Source organism: Hylobates moloch, unplaced genomic scaffold, assembly GCF_009828535.3.
Source record: "Hylobates moloch isolate HMO894 unplaced genomic scaffold, HMol_V3 SCAFFOLD_6, whole genome shotgun sequence".
NCBI classification, from domain to species: Eukaryota; Metazoa; Chordata; class Mammalia; order Primates; family Hylobatidae; genus Hylobates; species Hylobates moloch.
In genome coordinates, this window is record NW_026652281.1 from 47,929,149 (window position 1) to 47,956,948 (window position 27,800).

The following is a 27,800-nucleotide window of genomic DNA, read 5'->3' on the forward strand; positions in this document are numbered from 1 at the left end:
TAAGCAAAAGAGAGACATGGGATGACTTAGGTTTCTAGTTTGAGAAACTGTGTAGATGATGATGTTATTCACCTTCTAAAGAGAGTGCGGCAAGATTTGTCCAGGGATAAAAATATTGTTTCAAGCTTAAACTTGAAAACAAGTCTGAATCATCTATCCAGTAAGAAGTTGGCTGGCTATACATGTCTGTAACTCAGAAAGTAATTAACAGCTTAGAGGTGGCCATTAAGGATATGAATTTTGGATGCATCACCCAGGGAACATGGACAGTGAAAGCAGGGCCCAGAAAACACTGTCAGTTGGGAGGTGAAAGTCATTCTCTTCCACAAAAATTCAATGCATCTCGTTGTATTCTAGGAATCAGATTGGGGCTTTAAGGACCAAAGATGAGTAAGATAGAGGCCCTGCTCTCCAGACATTAGCTTGTAGAAGAGTCCTAATTAGGAAGAAGAGTTCATGGAATAAGAAATTCATGAAGAAGCTGGGCATGAAATACTCAAGGAGGTAAGAAGAAAATCAGAAGAGATGTCTCAGAAATCAAAGAACGAACCAGTGCACTGAGTGCTACAGAAAAGAGGGGAAAATATCCATGAAACTGAGACAATGTGCTTATTAATCATCTTCTGCATGAGTAATTCTAGAGTGGTAGAATTAGAAGCCAGACTACAAAAAGCATAAGAGAGAATGAAAGGCATGGAAATGGGAACATTTCAATGGAAAATCTCTCTCCTGTCCTGTGACAAGAGCTTTATTTAGATTCCCTCCTTCATGTCTTCTTAGGTGTCTTCCTTTCCCATATCTTCAATATTTCCTTCTGTACTGGCTCTTTCCCCACTAATGGCATTTAAACAAGACTTGATAGTCCATTCTTAAGTGGACCCCTTTCTACAGCTGTCATCCAATACTTCTCCCTGCCTGCACAGTTAAGAGTGAAATGAAATATATCCAAGCAGAAAAGGTCAACTGAAAATACATTCAGTTACAGGGCAAGTTTGTAAAAGATTTATGCTGATTAGAGATAATATTTAGTCTTCTACAAAAATATAATAGTTTTTGTTATGCTATTAAGTGGCTTTTCAGATGGCTTTGTCTAATAGGAATGATATTTAAGAGCAGCCTTCTCCAAATAGCTTGATCTCTTGCTGCCATATTCTCAAAAGTTTAGTATATTACCACAAAAAGCAGTGGTACTCCTTCACTAGATAAGCTCCTTGAAGACAAATATGATGTCTTTATTATCTTTGAAGCCCTAATATTCAGAAGTTTGAGAGATATAACAGTCATTCGAATTTATCAGAAACAGATTTGTGTGGGTTTAAAGGTGGCCAATACGATAACTTGTCAAACTACTTCTTTACATAGTCCACATTCAGCATTGTCCTACAAATCTCCTGAGCCAGGGTGTCATACAAGCAAATGGCTATTGATGTGGTGAAGCAAAGATCTCCTTAGCTCTTGAGATCACTAGGCAGTGCCTAAAGTGGACAGTATCAGGGCAGGTAGTCTCATACATTTACCCCGTATAGATATCAATGTCCATGTGTGGCATTACATGAGCAAGCATTGCTCTGGCCTCAACGCCCCCAACAAACTAGTACATCTCTACTTTTACCTCCCAGAACTGCATACATAACAAATATCACTTAAAAACAGAGCATTCTATTATCACTTTACTTATGATATGATAATCATATCAGGGATTATGATCCCTGACATATCAGTTATGTCATCATCTTGTTATTTTGGCACTTGACCACATAGCAAACTAACTTGACACTTTAAAATATTTTAGGTGTATGAGTAAACATTTTGTGAAGGGAAGTTTCATCTTTGCAAAAAAATATTCATTACTTGAGAACTCGTACTTGTTAAATACATTTCCAAGTTTCTGGGTCTCTTTATATATAAAACATTTGACATACACTGACTAGCTAAATAAATAATGACAAACCAGGACAATTTACACATGTTAGGAAAACTCCACTTTCCAAGGAGATATAAACAATTATAATGGAGGTTCCATGAAGGCAGGGACTTTCCTTGTGCACCACTAACCCTCATCACAGAGCTTAGTAATGGCACGGAATAGGTGGTAAATAATATTTACTGAATTAGTGACAGTCACTAAATACATAATTGATTAAATAGTCAAAAGTACTCCTGGTTTTGCTTAAATTAAGTGATGTCTATGGATGTTTTATAATTTTATAAATAGGGCTGGAACCACAAGACTTCTAGGAGAAAAAGAAAACAACTCATATTCTTAAGTAACCAGACAAAAGAGAAATGGTGATTAAACTCACATGCATAAATCGTTAGTGACTTGCTCCACTAAGGTGGAAATATGTGTGACCATATTAACAGAGGTTTCTTTAAAATATTACCATTCCCTGACTATGTGTAGCAAATCAAGAAAATCTTTGGATGAGGGAAGGAATGCAGGCAGTTGAGGTAGGAAACAAAATTATTTCACCTTGGCACAAACATGATGATCAGTAAATGTTAACTTACTTTTCAAAAAGGTAAAATTTGGAGGTTTAACGTCCAACAAAATCATGTGTTTTAAACAGAAAGGCACTGGGCATATACTATCCACTTTATTTTTCTCCATAAATAAGCTAGCCATCTTTATGTGCAATATCGCTTTAAATTGGTTACTTTAAATGATCACAGGAAGCAGCATGATGGTTGAACAGGTTAGGTAAGTTCCAGCAGAGCTGGGTTTGGGCAGGTCCTATATGTGCACCCTTGGGCAAGTTATTTAACCTTGCTCAGCCTAAATTTCCTCAGTAAGAATGATATTACCTACTTTGAAGGTTTTGGCAAGAATTTCAAAATGCACATAAAGTATGTGGCATTATATCTGACACACAAATTATCAATTAACTATCAGCTATTAGGATAAGTAAAAGCTCAAAAATAATCTTTCAGTTACAAAGTATGGTTCTTTGAAAAAACCTAACGTTGTGTCTTAGCGTATAGGGTTGGGTAAGCATTCAAATTAAATTAATGTACTGTATTTCCTATATACTATGTATTAATACGATCTGCATTTTAATGCCTTTTCATAGCATCCTTTATGTACTTATCTATGTGATTATTTGGTTAATGCCCCTCTGCTCCTCTAGTATACAAGTGTTATAGAAGCAGAAATGTTTGTTTTGCTCAAAACTGTATCCCCAGTGCCCAGTACTGGTCAGTTGAATAAATATTGACTGCTTAAATAAAGGCTATTATAATAAATTTCATGCTCATCTCCACCATATGAGCATGAGCACCACATTTTCTTGAAATTGGAAGAGACTTGCTAAAGAGCATATAGATTTTTTTTTTTAACTAGAGGGTTAAACTTTTAAGCATTGATTTCCTTCCAATATACCAAATTGAATAAAAAAATGAAAAACCAACAATGACATGGCATGAAAAAGGAAATAATTCCCTGCTTTTAAGGCAAGAATCATTATTCGGTTATGACAAAAATTGCTTTATATAATTACCATACGTGCTAAAACTAACAACCATCTAGAGTGATTTCCCCCCACCCCCGCTCCCTGGCCTTATACATTTTATTGTGGAGAGAATGTCCTACTGAGAGGAAGGAAATAAAAGTATTAATTGAGATCTTCACATTTATTTGTTCTGTCAGTAAACAGCAATTATCCTTAAATTTCCAAATCCTTACCACCTACCTGTTCAGCAATATAATACATGAAGAGTGCTCACCCATTAGGCAACTGCTTATTCAGTGCCCATCATATATTGCACATGACGTTTAGCACTGAGGATATAGGGGAGAACAAGACAGACAAGTCTCTTCTCATAGAGATTAAGTGTTCATTTTAGGCAGTCTACTTTGTCCCTACTGTGTTCCTTGTGCGTGCGCGCACACACACACACACACACACACACACACACATATATATACACACATACATATATATATGTTTTGTATTTCTACAGTGAGAATCTGACTGTTCTTTGGAATGTTTCCAGACTCAAAAAGGAAGTTATTATTACCTACATATTCATTATAAATGAATTAGATAAAAACAAAACTATTTGAAAGTCTCATGTAGTTCAATGTAATAAAATTTTACAAGTAAAATATTTTCTGCATCACCTCAAATCAGTTAAGAAAATAATGATTTTGGCCCATTCTTCTCCCTTGGCACAAATAACTAATTTCAGTGCACTGTCACACATAGTTTGAAAATGGGAGCCAAAATGAGCATTCACCAAGATAATGAAGAAAACCATAATCTGGAAGCAAAAAGTATGAGTTCGGAACACTGCCCAGACATTGTTAGCATCATTCAAGCTTTGGATGCCAGGCAGCCAACTAAATGTAGGACTTGGACTGCATGAATATGTTAGATGCTGGTTAAAGAATGCAGTTTTTATTAGCCATAGTTCAGAATTTGGCTGTTAATACACATCATGTTACCGAGTCATCCAATAGGATCATATTGGAAGGACTGTATCTGTCCAAGTTTTACAACATTAATGACAGAAAATCAATGGTAATAAATATGTGTATTTAAAATTATTAAAAAGGTGGAAGCAAAAGGAGAAAAACAAGAAAGGAATATTCCCCCCAAATTATCATTATACCTATCATTTTTATGTATAAGAGATACAACATTCAAGGGGCCATGCATTTTTATAGGAACTATATACAGACAGCAGTCAATAACAATTATATAGTGAGGAAAATAATTTGTTTAAATATTCTTTTAATCTTTCTTTATATTAAGAAGAAAGTCTCAGTTTGGTGGTAATATGCTTTTAACACAGAGTGTGAGTGCAGATTTGCTAGCCTTTGTGAACCAACAATATCTAGCTCAAATAATATTTCTTAGAGCTGTGGTTCTCAAATATTGCTTACACCCGTGGTTTTGGATTTCTTTACATTCTTAAAATTGTTCAAGAACCCAAAATAACTTATATTTATGTAAATTACACATATCAACTTTACCATATTAATTAAACCTGAGAAAACCTATACTTATCAACTGATTTAAAATAATAGTAAACACATTACAGGTTAACATAACTTTTCTGAAAAACAACTATATTTTCAAAAAAGAAAAAACGTAAAAAGAATGGCATTTAGATTCTTATTTCCAATTCCCTTTAATATCTCGCTTAAGGTGATAGGAATAGACAAAAAATAGAAACAAAAAATAGGAAATGGATAGATTTTTATATTTACTTCTGCATTAAATCCTTTGCAATGTGTTGTTTGGTTGAAGCATACAAAGTAATTCCATCTTCACACAGATATAAACTTGGAATGGAAAGAAATATTTTAATAGCCTTTTTATATATGAGTGGTTATTCCTTTATGACACTACTACACCAAAACTTGACAAGCAGTTTCTTAAAGATTAGTTGCTATGTGGAATCTGAAACAATATCAATGAACTATTTGTACCTTATAAGCCTGTAACAGAATGTATTATTTTGAAAATAGTTTTAATACTGTAGATGCCCTGAAGAAGTCTAAGTGAAACTCCCACCTGTGTGGCTCCCTGGCCCACATGTCAAGAACCACTGGCTTACACTATTTTTTAACTAGCCAAGTGATGTTGGTTTTCCATTCATGATAATAACGACTTGTTTAAAAGGAAACTTTTGCTTTAAATAATCAGTTTAAAGAAATATGTTAAATTACAATACAGAGGGTATTTATAGGAAAAAAGTGAATTTTGAAAACAATAAACAAACATAAGCTGCAAACCTACCCTCTACACTTACTTTATAATGATATAAACTGCTAGACAGCTTTCCCTCACCTTATCTCTTTGCTGGCTTCTCCTAATGGTGAGGTCTTGGCTGTGTATGTCAGCTCTTCAGGAAGGCGATTCTCTGCCACTTAGGTGGCAGTTTAAAGGGCAATACTAGGAAACACTGATAGTAGGGAAGAACTTTTCTTCTCCTGAATTTTATAAAAATAAAATATCCATAAGGCACCTCTATATTACTATTAATCCACTCAAATATATATTGATTTCCTATTAAGTGGCAGCATTGTACAAATAATTTGTAAGACTCACAAACCTACTAAATAGATATCCTGTCTTTAAAGAGTTTGCATTCTGACTGGCAAGATTTTGACCAGTTAGGCATACAAAAATGTAGACTAGAAAGGTAGAAGTATTACAAGACAGAGTAGTCAAAATTCTAGGGAATAAAGATTATCCTCACTTCAGAGAAAGGGTGCCCTTTGAGGCTGACGTGGGTTGTAGGTCAGATGAAGAGATTTGGAGGTAGGGCACTAATTTATAAACAAAAGGCAGCAATTAGTTATAGGTTTAAATTGCCCCAAAGGTAACAGGCCTTTAAGAAAGTCAATGTCATATTCTTAAGCAGGAGTACCTGATGCTGGGAAAGGGGGAAAGGGTCACAGAAGTCAGCCTTGCTGGAGATCACCAGCCTGCGTATCTCAGGCCCAATGGGGTGCCCCATCGAGGCTTTGCCTCACCTGACCGTCCTGACCACGAAGTACACCAGCACCGCGCCGCTCACCACCATCAACACGGTCAGGGCCCGCTGGGTCATGGGCTTGTCGCCAGGGTTGGGGCTCACAGCAAGGCCGCCACCCACCGAGCCTTCCCCGACCTTCCCTCCGTGATCGTCCGCTTCAAACCCGGCCACAGGGCTGCTGCCATTGCCTCCCTCGGAGCCTCGCGGCCCCGCAGCTTCAGCCAGACCACGGCCCGGCTGCTGGGCAGGGGTAGGGCCCGGTGGCAGCGGCGGCAATGTCCGTGGCCTAGGGTCAGGAGGCCCAGGACCTGGCGCGGCCTCGGCTGCCTGCAGCAGGACTGCCAGGGGCCCGCTTAGTTCAGGCAGCAACAGCAGGAGGAGGACGGAAGCCAAGAGGTGGCTGAGACAGCAGCAGCACTGCGAGGCCTTCATCGTTCCCGGACCGCTCTCTCACCACCCGGGAGCCGCCGGGCCCGCCGCGCTGGCTCCAAGAGGGACCATAGGCGCGGTGGAGAATGAAGCAGAGGTGACCAAACGCCAGGGAGAGGCCCGGTCGTGGCAGGTGGCAGAAGCTACAGCAGTGGCAGCTGCCAGGAGAACCGGAAGTTCGTACATCTCAGCGGCCACTGCTGCTAAGGACGCCTTCGGTTGCTAACTTGTAGGGGCGGGATGCACTGAGTGACGTCAGAGGCCTAGCGCCCAGTGCGCACGCGCACTTGTGTAAAAAGCGAGGACGTGAGCGTTCTGGAAGCTTTGCTCTTTTCACTGTTAGTGAGGAGCGGTCAAGGATGCGTAATAAGAAAGTAAGTAGACAAAAAGAGATTGTGTAACATGTACAGCAGCTCTCTCATGCAGGAACCCTGAGAGCTTGGAAACTCATAATCTGAATTCATTGGTGTCAAACTGCAATAACACATTTAATCTGTAAGCCAGAAGGGCTTAGTTTTCCTTAGCTTGATTACAAGCTTTAAGCAGGCTTTTTTCCGCCTATGGGTCCCTGACCTCCCTTTCTAAAGAGCATTTGCTTGTAATGAGTTCATGTCCTTTGTAGGGACATGGATGAAGCTGGAAACCATCATTCTGAGCAAACTATCAGAAGGACAGAAAACCAAACACCGCATGTTCTCACTCATAGGTGGGAATTGAACAATGAGAACACTTGGACACAGGATGGGGAACATCACACACCGGGGCTTGTCGTGGGGTGGGGGATATGGGGAGGGATAGCATTAGGAGATATACCTAATGTAAATGACGAGTTAAATGAGTGCAGCACACCAACATGGTACATGTATACATATGTAACAAACCTGCACGTTGTGCACATGTACCCTAGAACTTAAAGTATATTTAAAAAGTTACTTTAGAAAACTTTATCATTGTAAGTTATTTCTCTTCCTTTTTCAGATGTAAATATTTTTTAAAGCTTCTGGCCAGTTTTGTAATTGAAAACTATCTCAAGGGTACGGAAAGCCATCATGCCTTTGAAATGTAATCAGCAAGGAAGATAGTGGGCCATCTCTTATTTTGTGTGAGAGGATAGGAGCCTAACTGTTGTAGGCTTCTCGCTTCAAGTTGTAAAACCACCTCCTGTCATGGAGGAGAAAATTTACTTTTCCTTTGGGTAAAGTCAATCAGCAAACTCAGGTGGCCCCTGATCTTCCCAAAATAGCTCTTAATAACTCTCCACTCCTTTTTTTGTTTTAGAGGAGTTGAGATTAGAAGGGTTTTATCCCCTTTCCCAACAGCAGTAGTCTTCAATAATGTCTTCCTTGCCTGTTTGACTTCGGTAATATGGAACTTCAATTTGTGCAGATAACTAGAAGTGGCCGCATGATGTACCTCTCACCAATGAGATGCCTGTCAAGGGTGTACGTGGGCTTTTTGAGTAAGTTATTTTTCTCATCGCTAAAAGAGAGACAGATACAGATAGATATATACAGAGAGAGAGCCAGAAACACACACACACACGCATACACACACCTACATCTCTCATTATTCCTTTCCCCCCTTCCACTTGCCTGCCCCCTCTGCACAGAAAGTTCTGGCCCTAATCTTGGAAAGAATATGACCCAGATGGTCCTCTGATCCTAGTAGACTGTGAGATATCTGGCGTAAACTATAACTAAACCTATAGCCTGGCACCAAATGCAGCCAAGGTTAGCTTAAGTTAGTCAACCCCAGCTTGACCAAAGACGTGAAAAATAAATGCTTATTTGCTGTATGCCACTGATATTTCTATGGTTATTGGTTATGCCACATTATTCTAGCAATGGTTGATTAAGAAGCTAGAATGAAATCATGGTATTAATTAGAGAATATAATAATGTGGCAGTTAATAATCTATCTCTGCTACTAGACTGCCAGAGTTCAATATCCAGCTCTGTTGTTTATAATCATGTGAATTTTGGTCAAATCAATTACTCTGTGTCTCAGTTTCTCCCATTGTAAAATAAGAAAAATTATGGGGTATTTTTCATTTAATGTTTGATAGCATAATATCTGATACATACTAGGTACTCAACTAGTATTCACAATCATTATTCAATACAAGAATGAAGAGTTCAGATTTTATTCAGCAGCCCAATAGTATTTAAGTATACTTCCATGAAACATAGTTGTTCTGTCAGCTGTGTTACTGCATTCCTTAATCAACTAGAATTACGTTGGTCTTTTCCCAGTATGCAGATGAATTTAAGTAACCTGATACAAATTTCTCATTCTGAGATTTTTTTTCCCTTTTTTATGTATTTTTTATGTTCTGTGCTTGGTACAACTTGTTTGCAAGCCAATTGATAACAAGTAAATGAACAAGTATATTAAAATTAAGAGAAAAATTCATAAACAACCAATTTTACTTAGTGTGAAAGATTGTATTTTACATAGATATTTATGCTCAAAATTGTAACTTTCTATTGCACAAACAAAACACAGTATCTTCTCCTAGGAAAATTTTTGTTCATTCCTATGACAGATTTCAAGATGTCATTATATAATGATGTTTTACAAACAATATGGTATTCTAAAAAGAGCACAGTAACTTACAGGTTTGTTGCCTGCTGAAGATCACTTTTGTTGAGAATTGAGTATCTCTGAAAAATCTGATTTTATTTTTGTTGTTGTTGTTTGGTTGGTTGGTTGCTATATCAAGAGAGATCTGCACTTAAAAAGTTTGTCCTGGCAGTAATATAGCCAGTTTAAGTGAAGGTAGAAAGCGCTGGGCACCAAGCAGGTTAGTATATAGCTAAGGCTATAGAGGCCTATAGGATTGGATTAATGGGAAAAAAGGGAAATGGACAGGATATGACAATATCTGGATGCAGGTAGTAAGGGAAAGGAAAGAGATTCTTAAATTTCAGTGTACATGAAAATCACTCTGAGAGCTTGTTAAAAATGCATATATAGTCCATATCTCCACTTCCAAAAATTCTGTCCAGAATTTCTAAAATAGTGATCTATAATCTCCAATTTTAACAAATGCCCTTTCTTATTTTGTTTTGGGTGATTGAGAGCTGCATTTTGAGAAACATTAGAACATAGCTTTCCCTAATCATTTGGAAACATTAGTTTGATTCTAAGATTTCAGAATCATTTAGCTCTTTGCATGTTCCAGTTACTGCCAAGGACTGCTGCAGATGGGAATTTGGGGTAATGAATGATACCAAGGTTTTATGCCTGCACATCTGGGAGAATAATAATGCCATTAATCAAGATGAAGAACACGACAAAATCAGATTTTGGAAGGAAGTAAAGATAATGCACATTTTCATTTTTGTCTTTCCTTTTTTTTTTTGTTTGACAAGTTGAATGTTGGACTTTTTTGGGAGGTGGCATTAAATACTAACTCTATTATATTTTTTGGGAGAGGCATTAAATACTAACTCTATTCCATTTATAATGTGGAATGAAGTTCTGAGTAAGGAAAATGGGAAATCAAAAGGGCATTTTATTACTGATAAATGCCATTTGGAAGCTGACACTAGGGTGTACCACAAATGGGCTTCTTTACACTGAAACTCAACATTAAGATGCCTAATCCTTGCAGTTCTGCCAGCCAGAAGCAACTGCCTTACCCTACTCCCTGAAAGCAGCTAAGAGACAGACTATCCTGTCCACTCTACCTAAAACAGCAGTTTACAAAATCTGTAATATAGATCTTGTATGTTTCATTTATAACACACACTTAAGATTTCAAAATTAGTGTGATTATTTTTACCACTTGAACCTAAGTTCTATGAAGCAAGGGTCAATCTCATTTATTCACTACTCAATACTCAGAATTTAGCACAGTGCTAAAAAAGAGTATATCAAAAAAGGCAAAGGAGGGCATTACATAATGGTAAAGAGTTTAATTTAACAGGAATAGCTAGCTATGCTAAATATACATGCACCCAATACAGGAGGACCTAGATTCACAAAGCAAGTTCTTAGAGACCTACATAGAGACTTAGAATCCCACACAATAGCAGTGGGAGAATTTAACACCCCATTAACAATATTAGACAGATCATCAAGGTGGAAAATTAACAAAGATATTAAGGACCTGAACTCAACTCTGAATCAAGTGGACCTGATAGATATCTACAGAACTCTCCATCCCAAACCAACAGAACATAACATTCTTCTCATTGCCACATGACACTTACTCTAAAATTGATCAAATAATCAGAAGTAAAACACTCCTCAGCAAATGCAAAGGAACTTAAATCATAACAGTCTATCAGACCACAGTGCATTCAAGTTAGAACTCAAGATTAAGAAATTCGCTCAAAACCACACAACTACATGGAAATTAAACAAACTGCTCCTGAATGACTCTTGGGGAAATAGTGAAATTAAAGCTACAATCAAGAAGTTATTTGAAACTAAAGAGAACAAAGAGACAACATACCAGAATCTCTGGGACTCAGCTAAAGCAGTGTTAAGAGGGAACTTCATAGCACTAAATGAACACATCAGAAAGCTAGAAAGATCTCAAGTTAACAACCTAACATCTCAACTAAAAGCACTAGAGAGCCAAAAGCAAACAAATCCCAAAGCTAGCAGAAGACAAGAAATGACCAAGATCAGAGCTGAACTGAAGGAGATAGAGACACAAAATGCTCTTAAACAAATCAATGAATCCAGGAACTAGTTTTTTGAAGAAAGTAATAAAATAGACTGCTAGCTAGACAAAGAAGAAAAGAGAGAAGTATCAAAAAAACACAACCAGAAATGATAAGGGGGTATTACTACTGACTCCACAGAAATACAACCATCAGACAATTCTATAAAGACGTCTATGCCTGTAAACTAGAAAATCTCATAGAAATGGATAAATTTCTAGACACATACACCCTCCCAAGACTGAACCAGGAAGAACTTGAATCTCAGAATAGAACAATACTGCACAGCAAAAAGCTTATCCACCATGATCCAGTTGGCTTCACCTCTGGAATGCAAGATTGGTTCAACATATGCAAATCAATAAATGTAATTAATCACATAAATAGAACTAAAAGCAAAAACCACATGATTATCTCAATAGATGCAGAAAGGCCTTTAATAAAATTCAACATCCCATTATGTTAAAAACTCTCAATAAACTAGATATTGAAGGAAGATGCCTTGAAATAATAACAGCCATTTATAACAGACCCACAGCCTATATCATACTGAATGGGTAAAAACTGGAAGCATTCCCCTTGAAAGCCAGTACAAGACAAGGATGCTCTCTGTCACCACTCCTATTTAACAGACTATTGGAAGTTCTGGCCAGGGCAATTAGGCAAGAGAAAGAAATAAAGGGTATTCAAAGAGGAAGAGAGGAAGTCAAATTATCTTTGTTTGAAGATCCCATGATTCTATATCTAGAAAGCTCTATAGTCTCAGCGCCAAAGCTTCTTACACTGATAAGCAACTTCAGAAAAGTCACAGGATACAAAATCAATGCAAAAATTGTTAGCATTTCTATACACTAACAACAGTCAAGCAGAGAGCCAAATCAGGAATGAGGTCCCATTCACAATTGCCACAAGAAGAATAAAATACCTAGGAATACAGCTAACAAGGGAAGGGAAGGACTTCAAGGAGAAACAAAACCACTGCTCAAATCACAGAGGACACAAACAAATGGAAAAATATTCCATGCTTATGGATAGGAAGAATCAATATTGCAAAAATGGCCACACTGCCCAAAGTAATTTATAGATTCAATGCTAATTCTATTAAACTACCACTGACATTCTTCACAGAATTAAATAAAAAACTATTTTAAAATTCATATGGAATAAAAAGGAACCTGAATAGCCAAAACAATCCTAAGCAAAAAGAACAAAGCTGGATGCATCACACTGCCCAACTTCAAACTATACTACAAGGCTACAGTAACCAAATCAGAGTGGTACTGGTATAAAAACAGATGCATAGAGCAATGGAACAGAATAGAGAACTCAGAAATAAGGCCACACACCTATAACCATTTGATCTTTGGCAAACATGACAAAAACAGGCAATGGGGAAAAAATTTCCTATTTAATAAATGGTGCTGGGAGAACTGGCTAGCCATATGCAGAAAATTGAAACTGGACCCCTTCCTTACACCATATACAAAGATTAACTCAAGATTGATTAAAGACTTAAATGTAAAACAATACTATGCAAACCTGAGAAGAAAATCTAGGCAGTACCAGTAAGGACAAAGGCACGGGCAAACATTTCATGATGAAAATGCCAAAAGCAATTGCAACCAAAGCAAAAATTGAGAAATGAGATCTAATTAAGCTAAAGAGCTTCTGCACAGCAAAAGAAACTATCATCAGAGTGAACAGACAACCTACAGAATGGGAGAAAATTTTTGCAGTCTGTCCATCTGACAAAGGTCTAATACACAGAGTCTGCAAGGAACTTAAGTTTACAAGAAAAAATAACCCCATTAAAAAGTGCGCAAAGGACATAAACAGACTCTCATAAGACATACCTGTGGCCAACAGTCATACAAAAAAAGCTCAACATCACTGATCGTCAGAGAAATGCAAATCAAAACCACAATGAGATACCAACTCATGCCAGTAAAAATGGCTGTTACTAAAAAGTCAAAAGAACAGGTGCTGATGAGGTTGCAGAGTATTGGAAGTTCTGGACAGGGCAATCAGGCAAGAGAAAGAAATAAAGGGTATTCTTTTACTTCTGTGTAAAAGGAACAGTGTAAAATGAATACTTTTACACTGTAGGAGTGTAAATTAGTTCAACCATTGTGGAAGACAAGTATTATGATTCCTCAGAGACCTACAGGCAGAAATATCATTTGACTCAGCATTCCCATTACTGGGTATATACTCAAAGGAATATAAATCATTCTTATTGTAAGGATACATGCATGTGTGTGTTCATTGCAGGACTATTCACAATAGCAAAGAAATGGAATCATCCTAAATGCCCACCAATGATAGACTGGATAAAGAAAATATGGTACATATATACCATGGAATAGTATGCAGCCACAACAAGAAAACATAGCATGTCCTTTGCAGGGACATGGATGGAGCTGGAAGACATCATCCTTAGCAAACTAATGCAGGAACAGAAAACGAAACACCACATGTTGTCACTTATAAGTGGGACCTGAATAATGAGAACACATGGACACATCGGGGGAGTAACACACACTGGGGCCCGTGGGAGGGGTGGTGTTGTGGGGAGGAAGAGCATCAGGAAGAATAGCTAATGGATGCTGGGCTTAATACCTAGGTGATGGTATGATCCGTGCAGCAAACCACCATGGCATACATTTACCTTTAACAAATCTGCACTCCTGCACATGTACCCCTGAACTTAAAAGTTGAAGAAAAAAAAGATAAAGAAATTAAACGAACATTCAAACAACAACAAAAACAACAGCAAAAAGAGTAGTAGTGAATGATTCCTTCTGTTTTATCAAGACAGAAATCTTTCCAAAGACACAGTTAAGCTCAGACCTCAGGAGATTTTTGGCAATTGACCAAAATAAACTTACCTTTTGATGATCATAAGTTCATATTTCTTGTATTCTGCTAATGAAATAATAATAGTCATATATTTGACATTCCCAATGAATCACATTTAAATCATTTTCTGAATATTATTTTATATTGAATTACTTTTATTCTCTGACCCTAGATATTCAAATATATTTCCTTCAGAAATCCGACTATTATAAACAAACTGTGAATTTCACATTATTGATCTTTTTAAAAATATTTTTAAATTTTTAATTGTCATAGATTAAGGGGTACAAGTACAGTTGTGTTCTGTAGATGTATTGTGTAGAGGTGATGTTTGGGCTTTTAGTTTACCCATCACCCGAGTAGTGTACTAGTGTACATTATACCCAATAGGTAGTATTTCAGTTATCACCACCCTTCCTCTTCCACCTTTTGTTGTCTTCAATGTCTATTATTCCACACTGTATGTCCGTGTATACCCATTGTTTAGCTTCCACTTGTAAGTGAGAACATGCGATTATTCCCTTTCTGTATCTGAGTGATTGCCCTAAGGATAATGACGTCTAGTACCATCTTTGATGCAAAATACATTATTTTGTTCTTTTTTTAATGACTGAGTGGTATTCTATGGCATACACACACACACACACACCACACATATCACATTTTCAGGTGTCAACTTAGAGCTTTCCTGATGTGGCCAGGAAGTGGGGCAGACTGCATTATGACTATGAGAGTATAGTTGTGAAGCAGCTACCATACCCTTAGAGGTTACTGGGGATATTCATGTAGTGCTCAACACAGATTTGATTAATTGAAAGTATGAATAAATGAATGAATTAATGAATCACATCAAACACAACATATTTTAAAAATGTTTATTAAAAAGTTTAGAATAATACATTCTTAGAATGGAGACTACTTTTTCCCTAGTGACAAGTAAAATAATTTTTAACATAGTGTCTTGTGATCAACATCATTCTTGAATACTTGCCTTTTTTTTTCTCCCATCCCATATGTTTGTCTTGGCTTCAGATTAATCAGGAAGCCTTTAAATTACAGAGTTTGCTTTTCATCTTTCTTCTTCTGTGAGAGAATAAGTAGTTTTCACATAACAGGATGTTTAGTGTATGTTTCTAGGATTGGTGTATTTATTTGTATCCTCTAGTGATTCATGTTTAACAGAGATGTTTTTAAATAAAACATAGGAACAATGTGGATATTAACACTGGAATTCCCAGTTTCTCCTTCCCTTAACATGTTTTCTGTAATTGAGTGATATTCTTACATATATCTAATAAGACATAATAAAAAATTGTATTCACGGTGTTTACATATTCTGTAAATTTTTCAAAGCTCTTTTAAAAAAAATTTTAATTGAAAATTATACCTATTTATAGGGTACAATGTGATGTGTTGATACATGATACATGTGTAATGATCAAATCAGGGTAATTAGCATATTAATCACCTCAAACATTTATTTTTGGGTGTGTGGTGGGAACATTCAAATTCCTCTCTTCTAGCTATGCGGAGATATTCAAAATTACAATTAGAAAGAATAAGTTCTGGTGTTCTGTTGCACAGTGGGGTGACTATAATTAATAATATAGTATTGTAAATCAAATCCCTTTCTTGAGGTTGCAGTGCACTAGGCTAGGATATTGGCCAAGAGTAGCGTATGTATCTTCAATTTCAACCTAAGTAAAAAAATAAATAAGAAGCATACCAAGAGGCAGTGGCAAATTGAATAAGCAGGTCAGTGATGCTGGGTAAACATCCAAACTATACTATGAGCTTGGGGAATGTTTTGTGTGCTGATGAGAAGAATGCATATTCTGCAGTTCTTGGATGGAGTGTTCTCTAAATATCTGTTAGATCCATTTGTTCTACAGTGCAATTTAAGTTCATTATTTCTTTGTTGACTTTCTGCCTTGATTTGTTTAGTGCTTTCAGTGGAATGCTGAAGTATTCCACTAATACTGTGTTTCTATCTCTTTTTTTTAGATCTAGTGGTAATTGCTTTATGAATCTGGAAGCTCCAGACCTAGGTGCATATATATTTAGAATTGTTATTTCTTCTTGTTGAATTCATCCTTTCATCATTATATAATGATGTTTGTTTTCTTTTTTTAAGTAAATATTTAATTTTTTTTATTTCAATAGGTTTTTGGGGAACAGGTGGTGTTTGATTACGTGAATAAGTTCTTTAGTGGTGATTTCTGAGATTTTGGTACGCCCATCAACTAAGCAGTGTACACGGTACACAATTTGTAGTCTTTTATCCCCCGCACCCCACCCTTTCCCCTACATCTCCAAAGTAAGTCCAGTGTATCCTTTTTATATCTTTGCATCCTCATAGCTTAGCTCCCACATATGAGTGGGAACATATGGTGTTTGGTTTTCCATTCCTGAGTTGCTTCACTTAAAATAATAGTCTCCAATTCCATCCAGGTTGCTGCAGATGCCATTATTTGATTCCTCTTTATGGCTGAGTAGTATTCCATGGGGTGTGTGTGTGTATGTGTGTGTTTGTGTGTGTGTGTGTGTGTGTGTATATATCTCACATTTTCTTTATCCACTCATTGATTGATGGACATTTGGACTGCTTCCATATTTTTGCAGTTGCAAATTCTGCTGCTGTATAAATGCATGTGCAAGTATTTTTTTTTTCGTATAATGATTTCTTTTCCTCTGGGTAGATATCTAGTAGCAAGATTACTGGATCAAATGGTAGATCTACTTTTAGTTCTTTAAGGAATCTGCACAGTTTTCCATACTGGTTGTACTAGTTTACATTCCCACCAACAGCATAAAAGTGTTTTCTTTTCACTGAATCCACGCTAACACCTTATTTTTTTATTTTTTGAATGATGACCATTCTTGCAGGAGTGAGGTAGTATCACATTGTGGATTTGATTTGCATTTCCCTGATAATTAATGAGATTAAGCATTTTTCCATATTCTTGTGGGTCATTTGTGTATCTTCTTTTGAGAATTGTCTATTTATGTCTTTAGCCCACTTTTTTGATGGGATGTTTTGTTTTTTTTTCTTGCCGATTTGTTTGAGTTCTTTGTAGTTTGTGGATATTAGTCCTTTGTCAGATGTACAGATTATGAAGATTTTCTCCCACTGTGTGAGTTGCCTACTAATTCTGCTGATTATTTCTTTTGTTGTGCAGAAGCTTTTTAGTTTAATTAAGTCTCATCTATTTATCTTACTTTTCGTTGCATTTGCCTTTGGTTTCTTGGTCATGAAGTCTTCATTCTTTTTGCTTACTCTTTCTTTGGCTATGTGGGCTCATTTTTGGTGCTGTGTGAATTTAAGGATATTTTCTTTGTAGTTCTGTGAAGAATGATGGTGGTATTTTGATGAGAATTGCATTGAATTTGTAGATTGCTTTTGGCAGTATGATCATTTTTACAATATTGATTCTACCCATCTGTGAGCATGGGATGTATTAACATTTATTTGTGTCATCTATGATTTTTTTCAGCAGTGTTTTATAGTTTTCCTTGTAGATGTCTTCCTGTACTTGGTTAGGTATATTCCTAAGTATATATATATATTTTTGCAAGTATTGTGAAAGTGGATGAGTTGTTGATTGTATTCTCAGCTTGGTCACTGTTGGTGTGTAGCAGAGATACTGATTTGTAGTTCATTAATTTTGTACCCTGCAACTTTGCTGAATTCATTTACCAATTCTAGGAGCTTTTTGGATGAGTCTTTAGGGTTTTCTAGGTTACAATCATAACATGAAGCAAACAGCAACAGTTTGACTTTCTGTTTATCGATTAGGATGCCCTTTATTTCTTTTTCTTGTTTGAATGCTCTGGCTAGGACTTCCAATACTATGTTGAATAGGAATGGTGAAAGTGGGCATCCTTGTCTTGTTCCAGTTTTTGTGGGAATGCTTTCAAATTTTTGCCATTCAGTATAATGTTGGCTGTGGGTTTGTCATAGATGGCTGTTATTACCTTAAGGTTTGTCCCTTGTCAGTTTTGCTGAGGGTTTTAATCATAAATGGATGCTGGATTTGGTCAAATGCCTTTTCCGTATCTATTGAGATTATCGTGTGATTTTTATTTCTAATTTTGTTTATGTGATGTATCACACTTATTGACTTCCATATGTTAAACCATCCCTGCATCCCTGGTATGAAACCCACTTGATCTTGGTAGATTATCTTTTTGATATGCTGTTGGATTCAGTTCTCTAGTATTTTGTTAAGGATTTTTGCATCTACGCTCATGAAGGATATTGGTCTGTAGTTTCCTTTTTTTGTTACGTTCTTCCCTGGTTTTAGTATATGGGTAATACTGGCTTCATAGAATGATTTAGGGAGGATTCCATCTTTCTGTATTTTTTGGAATAGTGTGGATAGGATTGGTACCAATTCTTCTTTGAATGCCTGATAGAATGCAGCTGTGAATCCATCTGGTCCTGGGCTGTTTTTTTGGTTGGCAGTTTTTAAATTACCATTTCAGTCTCGCCACTTCTTGTTATAGGTCTGTTTAGAGATTCTATGTCTTCCTGGTTTAATCTGGGAGGGCTGTATATTTCCAGGAATTTATCTATCTCCCCTGGGTTTTCTAGTTTATGTGCATAAAGGTGTTCATAGTAGCCTTGAATAATCTTTTGTATTTCTGTGTTGTCAATTGTAATATCTTCCATTCCATTTCTTAATTAATTAATTAATTTATATTTGAGAAAGAGTCTCGCTCTGTCACCCAGGCTGGAGCGCAGTGGTGTGATCTTGGCTCACTGCAACCTCTGCCTTCAGGGTTCAAGCAATTTTCCTGCCTCAGCCTACCAAGTAGCTGGGATTACAGTCATGCACCAGTATGCCCAGCTAATTTTTGCATTTTTAGTTAGAGACAGGGTTTCACCATGTTGGCCAGGCTGGTCTTGAACTCCTGACCTCAAATGATCCACCCGCCTCAGCCTCTCAAAGTGCTAGGATTACAGGCATGAACCACCGCACCCAGCCCCATTTCATTTCCAGCTGAGCTTATTTGGATCTTCTCTCTTCTTTTCTTGGTTAATTTCGCTAATTGTTTGTCAATTTTATTTATCTTTTCAAAGAACCAGCTTTTTGTTTCATTTATCTTTTGTATTGTTTTTGTTTGTGTGTTTGTTCCAATTTCATTTAGTTCTGCTCTGATCTTTATTACTTCTTTTATTCTGCTGGTTTTGGGTTTGGATTGTTCTTGTTTCTCCAGTTCTGTGACGGTGACCTTAGATTGTCTATTTGTGCTTTTTCAGACTTTCTGATGTAGGCATTTAATGCTGTGAACTTTCCTCTTAGCACTGCTTTTGCTGTATCCCAGAGGTTTTGGTAGTTTGTGTCACTATTATCATTCAGTTCAAAGAATTTTTAGATTTCCATCTTGATTTTATTATTTACCCAATGATCATTCAGAGGCAGGTTATTTAATTTTCATGTATTTGCATGGTTTTGTGCGTTCCTTTTGGAGTTGATTTCTAATTTTATTCCACTGTGGTCTGGGAGAGTACTTTTTAAAAAATTTCAATTTTTTAAAAAATTTACTGAGACTTGTGGCCTTCCATATGGTCTGTCTTGGAGAATGTTTCATGTGGTGATGAATAATATGTATATTCTGCAGTTGTTGGGTAGAATGTTCTGTAAGTATCTGTTAAGTCCATTTGTTGTAGGTTATAGTTTAGGTCCATTGTTTCTTCGTTGACTTTCTGCCTTGATGACCTGTCTAGTGCTGTCAGTGGACTATTAAAGTCCCTCATTATTTTTGTATTGCATTCTGTCTCATCACTTAGGTCTAGTAATAATTGTTTTGTAAATTTGGGAACTCCAGTGTTAGGTGCATATATATTTATAATTTTGATATTTTCCTGTTGGACTAGTCCTTTTATCATTACACAATGTTTATTGTTGTTTTTTTTAACTGCTGTTGCTTTAAAGTTGGTTTTGTCTGATGTAAGAATAGTTACTCTTGCCCACTTTTGGTGTCCATTTGCATGCAATATCATTTTTCACCCCTTTACCTTAAGCTGATGTGAGTCCTTGTGTGTTAGGTGAGTCTCCTGAAGACAGCAGAAACTTGCTTGGGGAATTCTTATCCATTCTCCCATTGTGTATCTATTAAGTGGAGCATTTAGGCCATTTATAATCAGTGTTAGTTTTGAGATATGAGATACTATCTATTCATCATGCTATTTTTTGCCCAAATACATTTTTTTCATTGTGTTATTGTTATACAGTTTCTGTGAGATTTATGCTTTAAGGACATTCTATTTTGGTGTATTTCAAATATTTGTTTAAAGATTTAGAGCTCCTTTTAGCAGTTCTTGTAGTGCTGGCTTGGTAGTGTCAAATTCTCTTAGCATCTATTTGTCAGGAAAAGACTGTATCTTTCCTTCATTTAATCAAGCTTAGTTTCTCTGGATACATAATTCTTGCCTGATAGTTATTTTGTATAAGGAGGCTAAAAATAGTACCCCAATCTCTTCTAGCTTGTTGGGTTTCTCCTAAGAAATCTGCTGTTAATCTGATAGGTATTCCTTTATAGGTTACCTGATGCTATTGCCTCACAGCTCTTAATATTGTTTCCTTTGCCTTGACTTTAGATAACCTTATAACTGTGTGCCTAGGCAATGATCTCTTTGCAATTTATTTACCAGGTGTTTCTTTGAGCTTCTTGTATTTGGATGTCTAGATCTCTAGCAAGGCTGGGGAAGTTGTCCTTGATAATTCCCTCAAATATGTTTTTGAAACTTTCAGATTTCTCTTCTTCCTCAGGAACACTAGTTATTCTTAGGTTTGGACTTTTAACGTAGTTTCAGACTTCTTGGAGACTTCATTCATTTTTTATTTTTTCTTTGTCTTTGATGGATTGGGTTAATTCAAAAGGTTTGTCTTTGAGCTCTGAAGTTCTTTCTTCCACTTGTTTGATTCTGTTACTGAGATTTTCCAGTGTATTTTCCAATTCTCTGTGTCCTTGATTTCCAGAAGCTGTGGTTGTTTTTTATTAATGCTATCTATCTCACTGAAGAACTTTCCTTTCATATCCTATATCATTTTTTTTTATTTATTTAAGTTGGACTTCACTTTTCCCTGATGCCTCCTTGATTAGCTTAATAATCAACCTTTGGAATTCTATTTCTGACAATTCAGAGATTTTTGCCTTGGTTTGGATCTATTGCCGGTTAGCTGGTATGATCTTTTGAGGGCGTTAAAGAACCTTGTTTTGTCATACTACCAGAATTGCTTCTCTGGTTCCTTCTCATTTGGGTAGACTATGTCAGAGGGAAGATCTGGGATTCAAGGGCTGCTGTTTAGATTATTTTGCCCCATGGGCTGCACCCTTTATGTAGTGTTCTCTCCCCTCTCCTAGGAATGGGGCTTCCTGAGAGCTGAACTGTCATAATTATTTTTGCTCTTCTGGGCCTAGTCACCCAGTGGAGCTACTGGGCTCCAAGTTGGTACTGGGGAGTGTCTGCAGAGTCCTGTGATGTGATCCATTTTCAGTTTTTGCAGCCATGAATACCAGCACATGCCCCAGTGGACGTAGCAGGGAAATGAAGTGGACTCTTTGAGGGTCCTTGGTTGTATTTTTGTTTGGTGCGCTGGTTTCGTGTTGATTGGCCTCCTGCCAGGAGGTGGCGCGCTTTCAGGAGTGCATGAGCTGCAGTCCTATAGGGAGGATGCAAACTTGTCCTAGGGACACTTGGTTAAGTATTCAGGTTTGCCAGGTGGTGGGCAGTGCAGTAGAGCTCCCAAGAGATTATGACCATTGTCTTTGGCTATCAGGGCTAGTAGAGAAAGACCACCAGGTAGGGGTAGGGATAGGCATGTCTGAGCTCAGAGGCTGATTCAAATGGGGAAACAGCTACAAATGCTAACTTGAAATATCATGATATTCTTTAATTTGAAATAAATGCTTATAACAAATGTAATAAGCATTTACTTATGCTTGTTACATAGTAATAAGGAAAGTATATGCTTCAAAGTAGAATTCCTGTCAAGAATAAAACTGCTGGCACTCTTCATAATTATTCTGAAATATAAGCAGTACCTCAAAGTCTGAATAATAAAAAAAATAGGACACTGTTTTCATGACAGGGCTTGTTGATAACTATTACTGACCTAGATGTAGATGATCCTGAGTCTTGGCTGGAAGTCATTCCACTAATTTGCCTGGATACATTAATCATAAGAAGTAACCAAGAAAATATTTTCTTATTTGTTTTGTACTCAGGCAAAGGGTATGCTATGACAGATTTCTTTAATTGTACAGCTATTTCAATTTTAACAATGTAGACACACAAAAGTCTATATGTACACACAGGAAATACCCTTTCTTAGCCTGTAGCAATAGCAGCAGATTCTTACCAACCCAGGATAAAATCTTCCAGACATACCATATCTAAAAATTGGGTAAGTCAAGACTTTGGTTAATCCCTACTACCCGTTGGAGCCTAATCAGACTAATAGGTTTGGTTTAAAAATCCGTATACCTGGCTCCTTAATAATTGTCTAACCTCATTTTTCACCATTTCAAATTCACTACACTTCTTCTACAATCTGTCTTATAGAGCAGGTTAGGTTTCATTCTATCCCCTATTCTGATGTTTCTCTTACTTAGAATGTTCTCGTATTCCCCTATCAACAAAAAGTAAATATTTTTGCATATGTATATGTATGTGTTGTTTGTTTGTATTTACTGCATAATTATTTACTGTGAGGTTCAGAAAAGTTTCATCTTATATGGGAGGTGACATTTTAAGGTCAAAATTGCCCTTGAAAATTCTCACATTGCCCATCATTGCTTCTGATCACATTTTATTTTATTTGTGCATATTGTGAAGTCATGGTTTTTGAAAAATGCCAAGCTATAAATATAGAATAATTTTCATTCCAATAATGTATCAGTGTTGAATGAGACATGATGCAAACAGAGCAAGTAAGGGAACAGCAATTTTCTACTCCTCACGTTGTACACACCTAGAATTCATGCTCATCAAAGAGACGACTAAGTGAATCAATGACATCACTAAGGTTATTTCTCTATCCCAGCATATGCATATAGATTAATTCAGTAATTTAATAAATGTACAATTTGATGTCACTGTAATCTCCTTTCTCTATATGTCATGTATCCTAAATAACAAAATGATCATAGGGCTATAGCATGCTCTCTATCCAGTTTCTATAGAACATCAAGTGCAGTACAAAACACAAAGTTCTCAGTAATAATTGAAGGACTGTTAAAGCATGAATTAATCTAACACATCAACAATCTATTAAGAAGTTTGTATCTTTAATTTTAACAAGACAGAAGTTGACCTTTTGAAATAAACTCAAGGTCATAAAATATTATCTATAAACATAAATATTGGTTAAGTGTGTAAACCAAATCTCAGAGTTGACAATGAATGAATTACTAATGCTGTTTTTATTAAGTTTGGGAAGAAAACTAATAAACACCACATATTCAAAAATACATATATATTTGCTGTATATTTGTGATCAATTGATTTGCAACACAGATGCCAAGGCAATTTTTTGGAGAAAGGAGAGTCTTCAATAAATAGTGCTGGAACAATTGTACATCCATATGAAAAATAAATAACCTCAATGCATATTTTATAATTTACACAAAAATTACCTCAGCATGAATTATAGAAGTAAAACTCCTTTGAGTCTTACAGAAAACATCAAAGACTGTCTTTGTGACTTTGGATTAGTCAAATACTTCTTAGATACCACAGTTAAAGCATGACTTATTAAAGTGCAAATTAATATTGTAATGGCATATTACTACACATTTATTAAGAGTGCTACAATAAAATAAATAAATACAGAAATAAATATTTATAAAAGCTGAAAAGGATATATTTTGCGAATGAGAATACATATTGGTACAGCCTATTTGGAAGTCAGATTGTCACTTTCTTATAAAGTTCAGTATATAGTTACCACATGACCAGACGCCCCACTCCTAGATATTTACCCAGGTAAATGAAGTAAGTGTACACAGAAATCTAAAGGTTTAACCATAAAGGTTTTAAGTGGTTTTTTTTCATAACCACAAAACTGTAAACAACCCACTTGTATATAATGAAATAATTACAGCAATTAAAAGAAAAAACTGTTGATATGTGAAGTGATTTAGATGAATCTTACCTGTATTATGCTAAATGAAAGAAGCCAGACTCAAAAGGCCACATACTGTATTATTTCACTCATAAGAACGTTTGAGAAAGGCAAAACTGTAGGATCAAAAAACTAAATGCTTACAGGTGTGTTTTTTTTTTGAGTCCTCTCTCCTCGGCATGTTCTGGACCACCTTCTCCCTGTGTCCTCACTTGGCCTTTCCTCTGTGCCCCAGTTCCTGGGTGTCTCTCTTTGTGCTCAAATTTTCTCTTCTTATAAGCACACAAATCAGATTGGATTGGGGCACACCCTAACTGCATCAGTTTAATTTAATCACATTTATGAAGGACTTGTCTCCAAATATAGTTTCATTCTGAGGTACTGGGAGTAAAGGCTTAATCATATGAATTTGGGAGAAACACAATTCAGCCCATAATTATGTGTTTGCCAAAAGTCGCAGAATTTTGTAGACCAAGAACGTTAGAATGATTTTATTTGCATTACACCTTAATAAACAAAAATTAAAAGGTCATAATCAACCCCACTGGCGTTAAGTTGACCTACAAAAATGTAGTTATATCCCAGAGGAACTGTAGGACCTTTTCAACACATACTAGAAGAAACCAGGAAGCGACATTAAGGCTTGGCTCTGGGGAATACTGAAAAAGGTGACAGTATAAATTTAATGTAAATTTACATAAAAGAAAAGTAAAATTGAGATGAGAGCATTGCCAAGATAAACAAGATCTAAATACCATAGTAGAACCCTGAGAAATGATGAAAACTTGCTGCTAGGATTACTTCTGTAAGTATCAATATAATTATTGTTAATGTTATAATTTCATTATAATTATTCTTAATGTTATAATTTAATTATGGCACTCCTTGGTATGTTTTTTCTTGGTGTTTGTCTTTGGAGTTGATTGAGTTGCTCAGATCTGTACCTTTATATATGTTATGAACCTAAGAATATATTCAGCCAATATTTTAATGTCTCTTCAAATTTTTTACACAACTTTATTTTCTTCAGGTATCCCAGTTACACATATAATTGAGCTTTTAATATTATCCTATAGGTCAATGAGGCTGGTTCTAATTTTTTTCAGCATTATTTTGTCTTCCTTGCTTCAGTTTGTATAGTCTCAACTTGTTTACTTCTGGTTCACTGTTCTTTTCCTTTGGAGTTTCTAATTTAATGTAAAGATTCTTCAGTATTTGTTTCAGATATTATGATTTTTCAGTTTCAGATTTTTCCAGTTTTTTGTTATAATCTCCATTTCTCTATTGAGAGTCCATAATTGTTTTACCTTATGATCAGGATGTGCCTAAAAATCTTGAACTAATTTTTTTCTCTCTTTTTTTAAAATTATACTTTAAGTTCTGGGGTACATGTGCAGATTGTGCAGGTTTGTTACATAGGTATACACGTGCCATGGTGGTTTGCTGCACCCATCAACCTGTCATCTACATTAGGTGTTTCTACTAATGGTATCCCTCCCCTAGACCCTCAATCCCCAACAGGTTCTGGTGTGTGAAGTTCCGCTCCCTGTGTCCCTGTGTTCTCCTTGTTCAACTCCCACTTATGAGTGAGAACATGCAGTGTTTAGTTTTCTGTTCTGTGTTAGTTTGCTGAGATGGTTTCCAGCTTTATCCATGTCCCTGTAAAGGACATGAGCTTATCCTTTTTTGTGGCTGCATAGTATTCCATGGTATATGTGCCATGTTTTCTTTATCTAGTCTATCATTGATGGGCATTTGGGTTTGTTCCAAGTCTTTGCTATTGTGAACAGTGCCACAATAAACATATGTGTGCATGTGTCTTTATAGCAGCATGATTTATAATCCTTTGGGTATATACCCAGTAATGGGATGGCTGGGTCAAATGGTATTTCTAGGTGTAATCCTTGAGCAATCGCCACAGTGTCTTCTACTATGGTTGAACTAATTTACACTCCCACCAACAGTGTAAAAGTGTTTCTGTTTCTCCACATCCACTCCAGCATCTGTTGTTTCCTGACTTTTTAATGATTGGCATTCTAACTGGTGTGAGATCGTATCTCATTGTGGTTTTAATTTGCATTTCTCTAATGACCAGTAATGATGAGCTTTTTTTCATGTTTGTTGGCTGCATAAATGTCTTCATTTGAGAAGTGTTTGTTCATATCCTTTGTCCATTTTTGATGGTGGTGTTTGTTTTTTTCTTGTAAAGTTGTTTAAGTTCTTTGTAGATTCTGGATTCTAGCCCTTTTTCAGATGGATAGATTGCAAAAATTTTCTCCCATTCTGTAGGTTGCCCATTCACTCTGATGATAGTTTCTTTTGCTGTGCAGACACTCTTTAGTTTAATTAGATCCCATTGTCAATTTTGGCTTTTGTTGCCATTGCTTTTGGTGTTTTAGTCATGTAGTCTTTGCCCATGCCTATGTCCTGAATGGTATTGCCTAGGTTTTCTTCTAGGGTTTTTATGGTTTTAGGTCTTATATTTAAGTCTTTAATCCATCTGGAGTTATTTTTTGTATAAAGTGTAATAGCTGTTATAAGGTCATCTGCTAATTCTGACAACTCTGTCATTTTCAGTAATGAGTGATGTTTTTCCTGGTTATGGGTCTCATTAACTTCATTTTGCATGTCTATTTATTTTTCGCTTTATATTGGGCATTACAAATATTATCTTGGTTATTTGGACTTTGTTGTTTTCCTTAGTAAAGAAAGGCCTTTACTTGAGGGCTCCAGTAGACCTACCACTAAAATGTAGCCTCTCTGCTACCTATTGTCCTAAATAATAACTGGCTAATTAGAATTAGAACATCTGTTCTGTGCAATTTGAAACAGTTTTTCAACTCATGGATTCCTAGTAGTTGTACTTCCTCTGGCAGTAATTCTCTAGCCTTTGAGAGTGCCAGCTTACACATGTTCCACTTGGTATTCAGCCAAAGACTGAAGACGATTCATGCAGATTTCTTAAACTCCTTCTTTACACACATATGTTCTCTCCTGTACACTGCTTTGAAAATTTCAGCCATCCCATCAGAGAAATGCAAATCAAAACCACAGTGAGATACCATCTCACACCAGTTAGAATGGCCATCATTAAAAAATCAGGAAACAACAGGTGCTGGAGAGGATGTGGAGAAATAGGAACACTTTTACACTGTTGGTGGGACTGTAAACTAGTTCAACCATTGTGGAAGTCAGTGTGGCGATTCCTCAGGGATCT

The 27,800-nt window shown here is 36.4% G+C and overlaps 1 protein-coding gene and 1 long non-coding RNA gene across 3 annotated transcripts in view; one reads left to right on the plus strand and one right to left on the minus strand.

Annotated features, from left to right (window-relative positions):
• FAM174A (family with sequence similarity 174 member A) overlaps window positions 1–7,127 on the minus strand; it is a 47,352-nt gene extending 40,225 nt beyond the window's left edge. Inside the window, exons 1-2 of one of the 2 annotated variants that reach the window (XR_009214076.1) lie at window positions 6,485–7,127; window positions 5,796–5,938 (exon numbers count right to left, since the gene is read on the minus strand). Coding sequence is in view for 1 of the 2 variants with exons in the window: in XM_032156753.2 (XP_032012644.1) it covers window positions 6,485–6,918 (434 nt within the window). In the remaining variant the exon portion in view is untranslated. The remainder of the gene's footprint in view (window positions 1–5,795; window positions 5,939–6,484) is intronic. The other variant, XM_032156753.2, reaches the window with a different exon arrangement.
• LOC131383794 (uncharacterized) overlaps window positions 7,127–27,800 on the plus strand; it is a 196,700-nt gene continuing 176,026 nt past the window's right edge. Inside the window, exons 1-2 of the long non-coding RNA XR_009214078.1 lie at window positions 7,127–7,289; window positions 8,302–8,374. This is a non-coding gene — a long non-coding RNA (uncharacterized LOC131383794). The remainder of the gene's footprint in view (window positions 7,290–8,301; window positions 8,375–27,800) is intronic.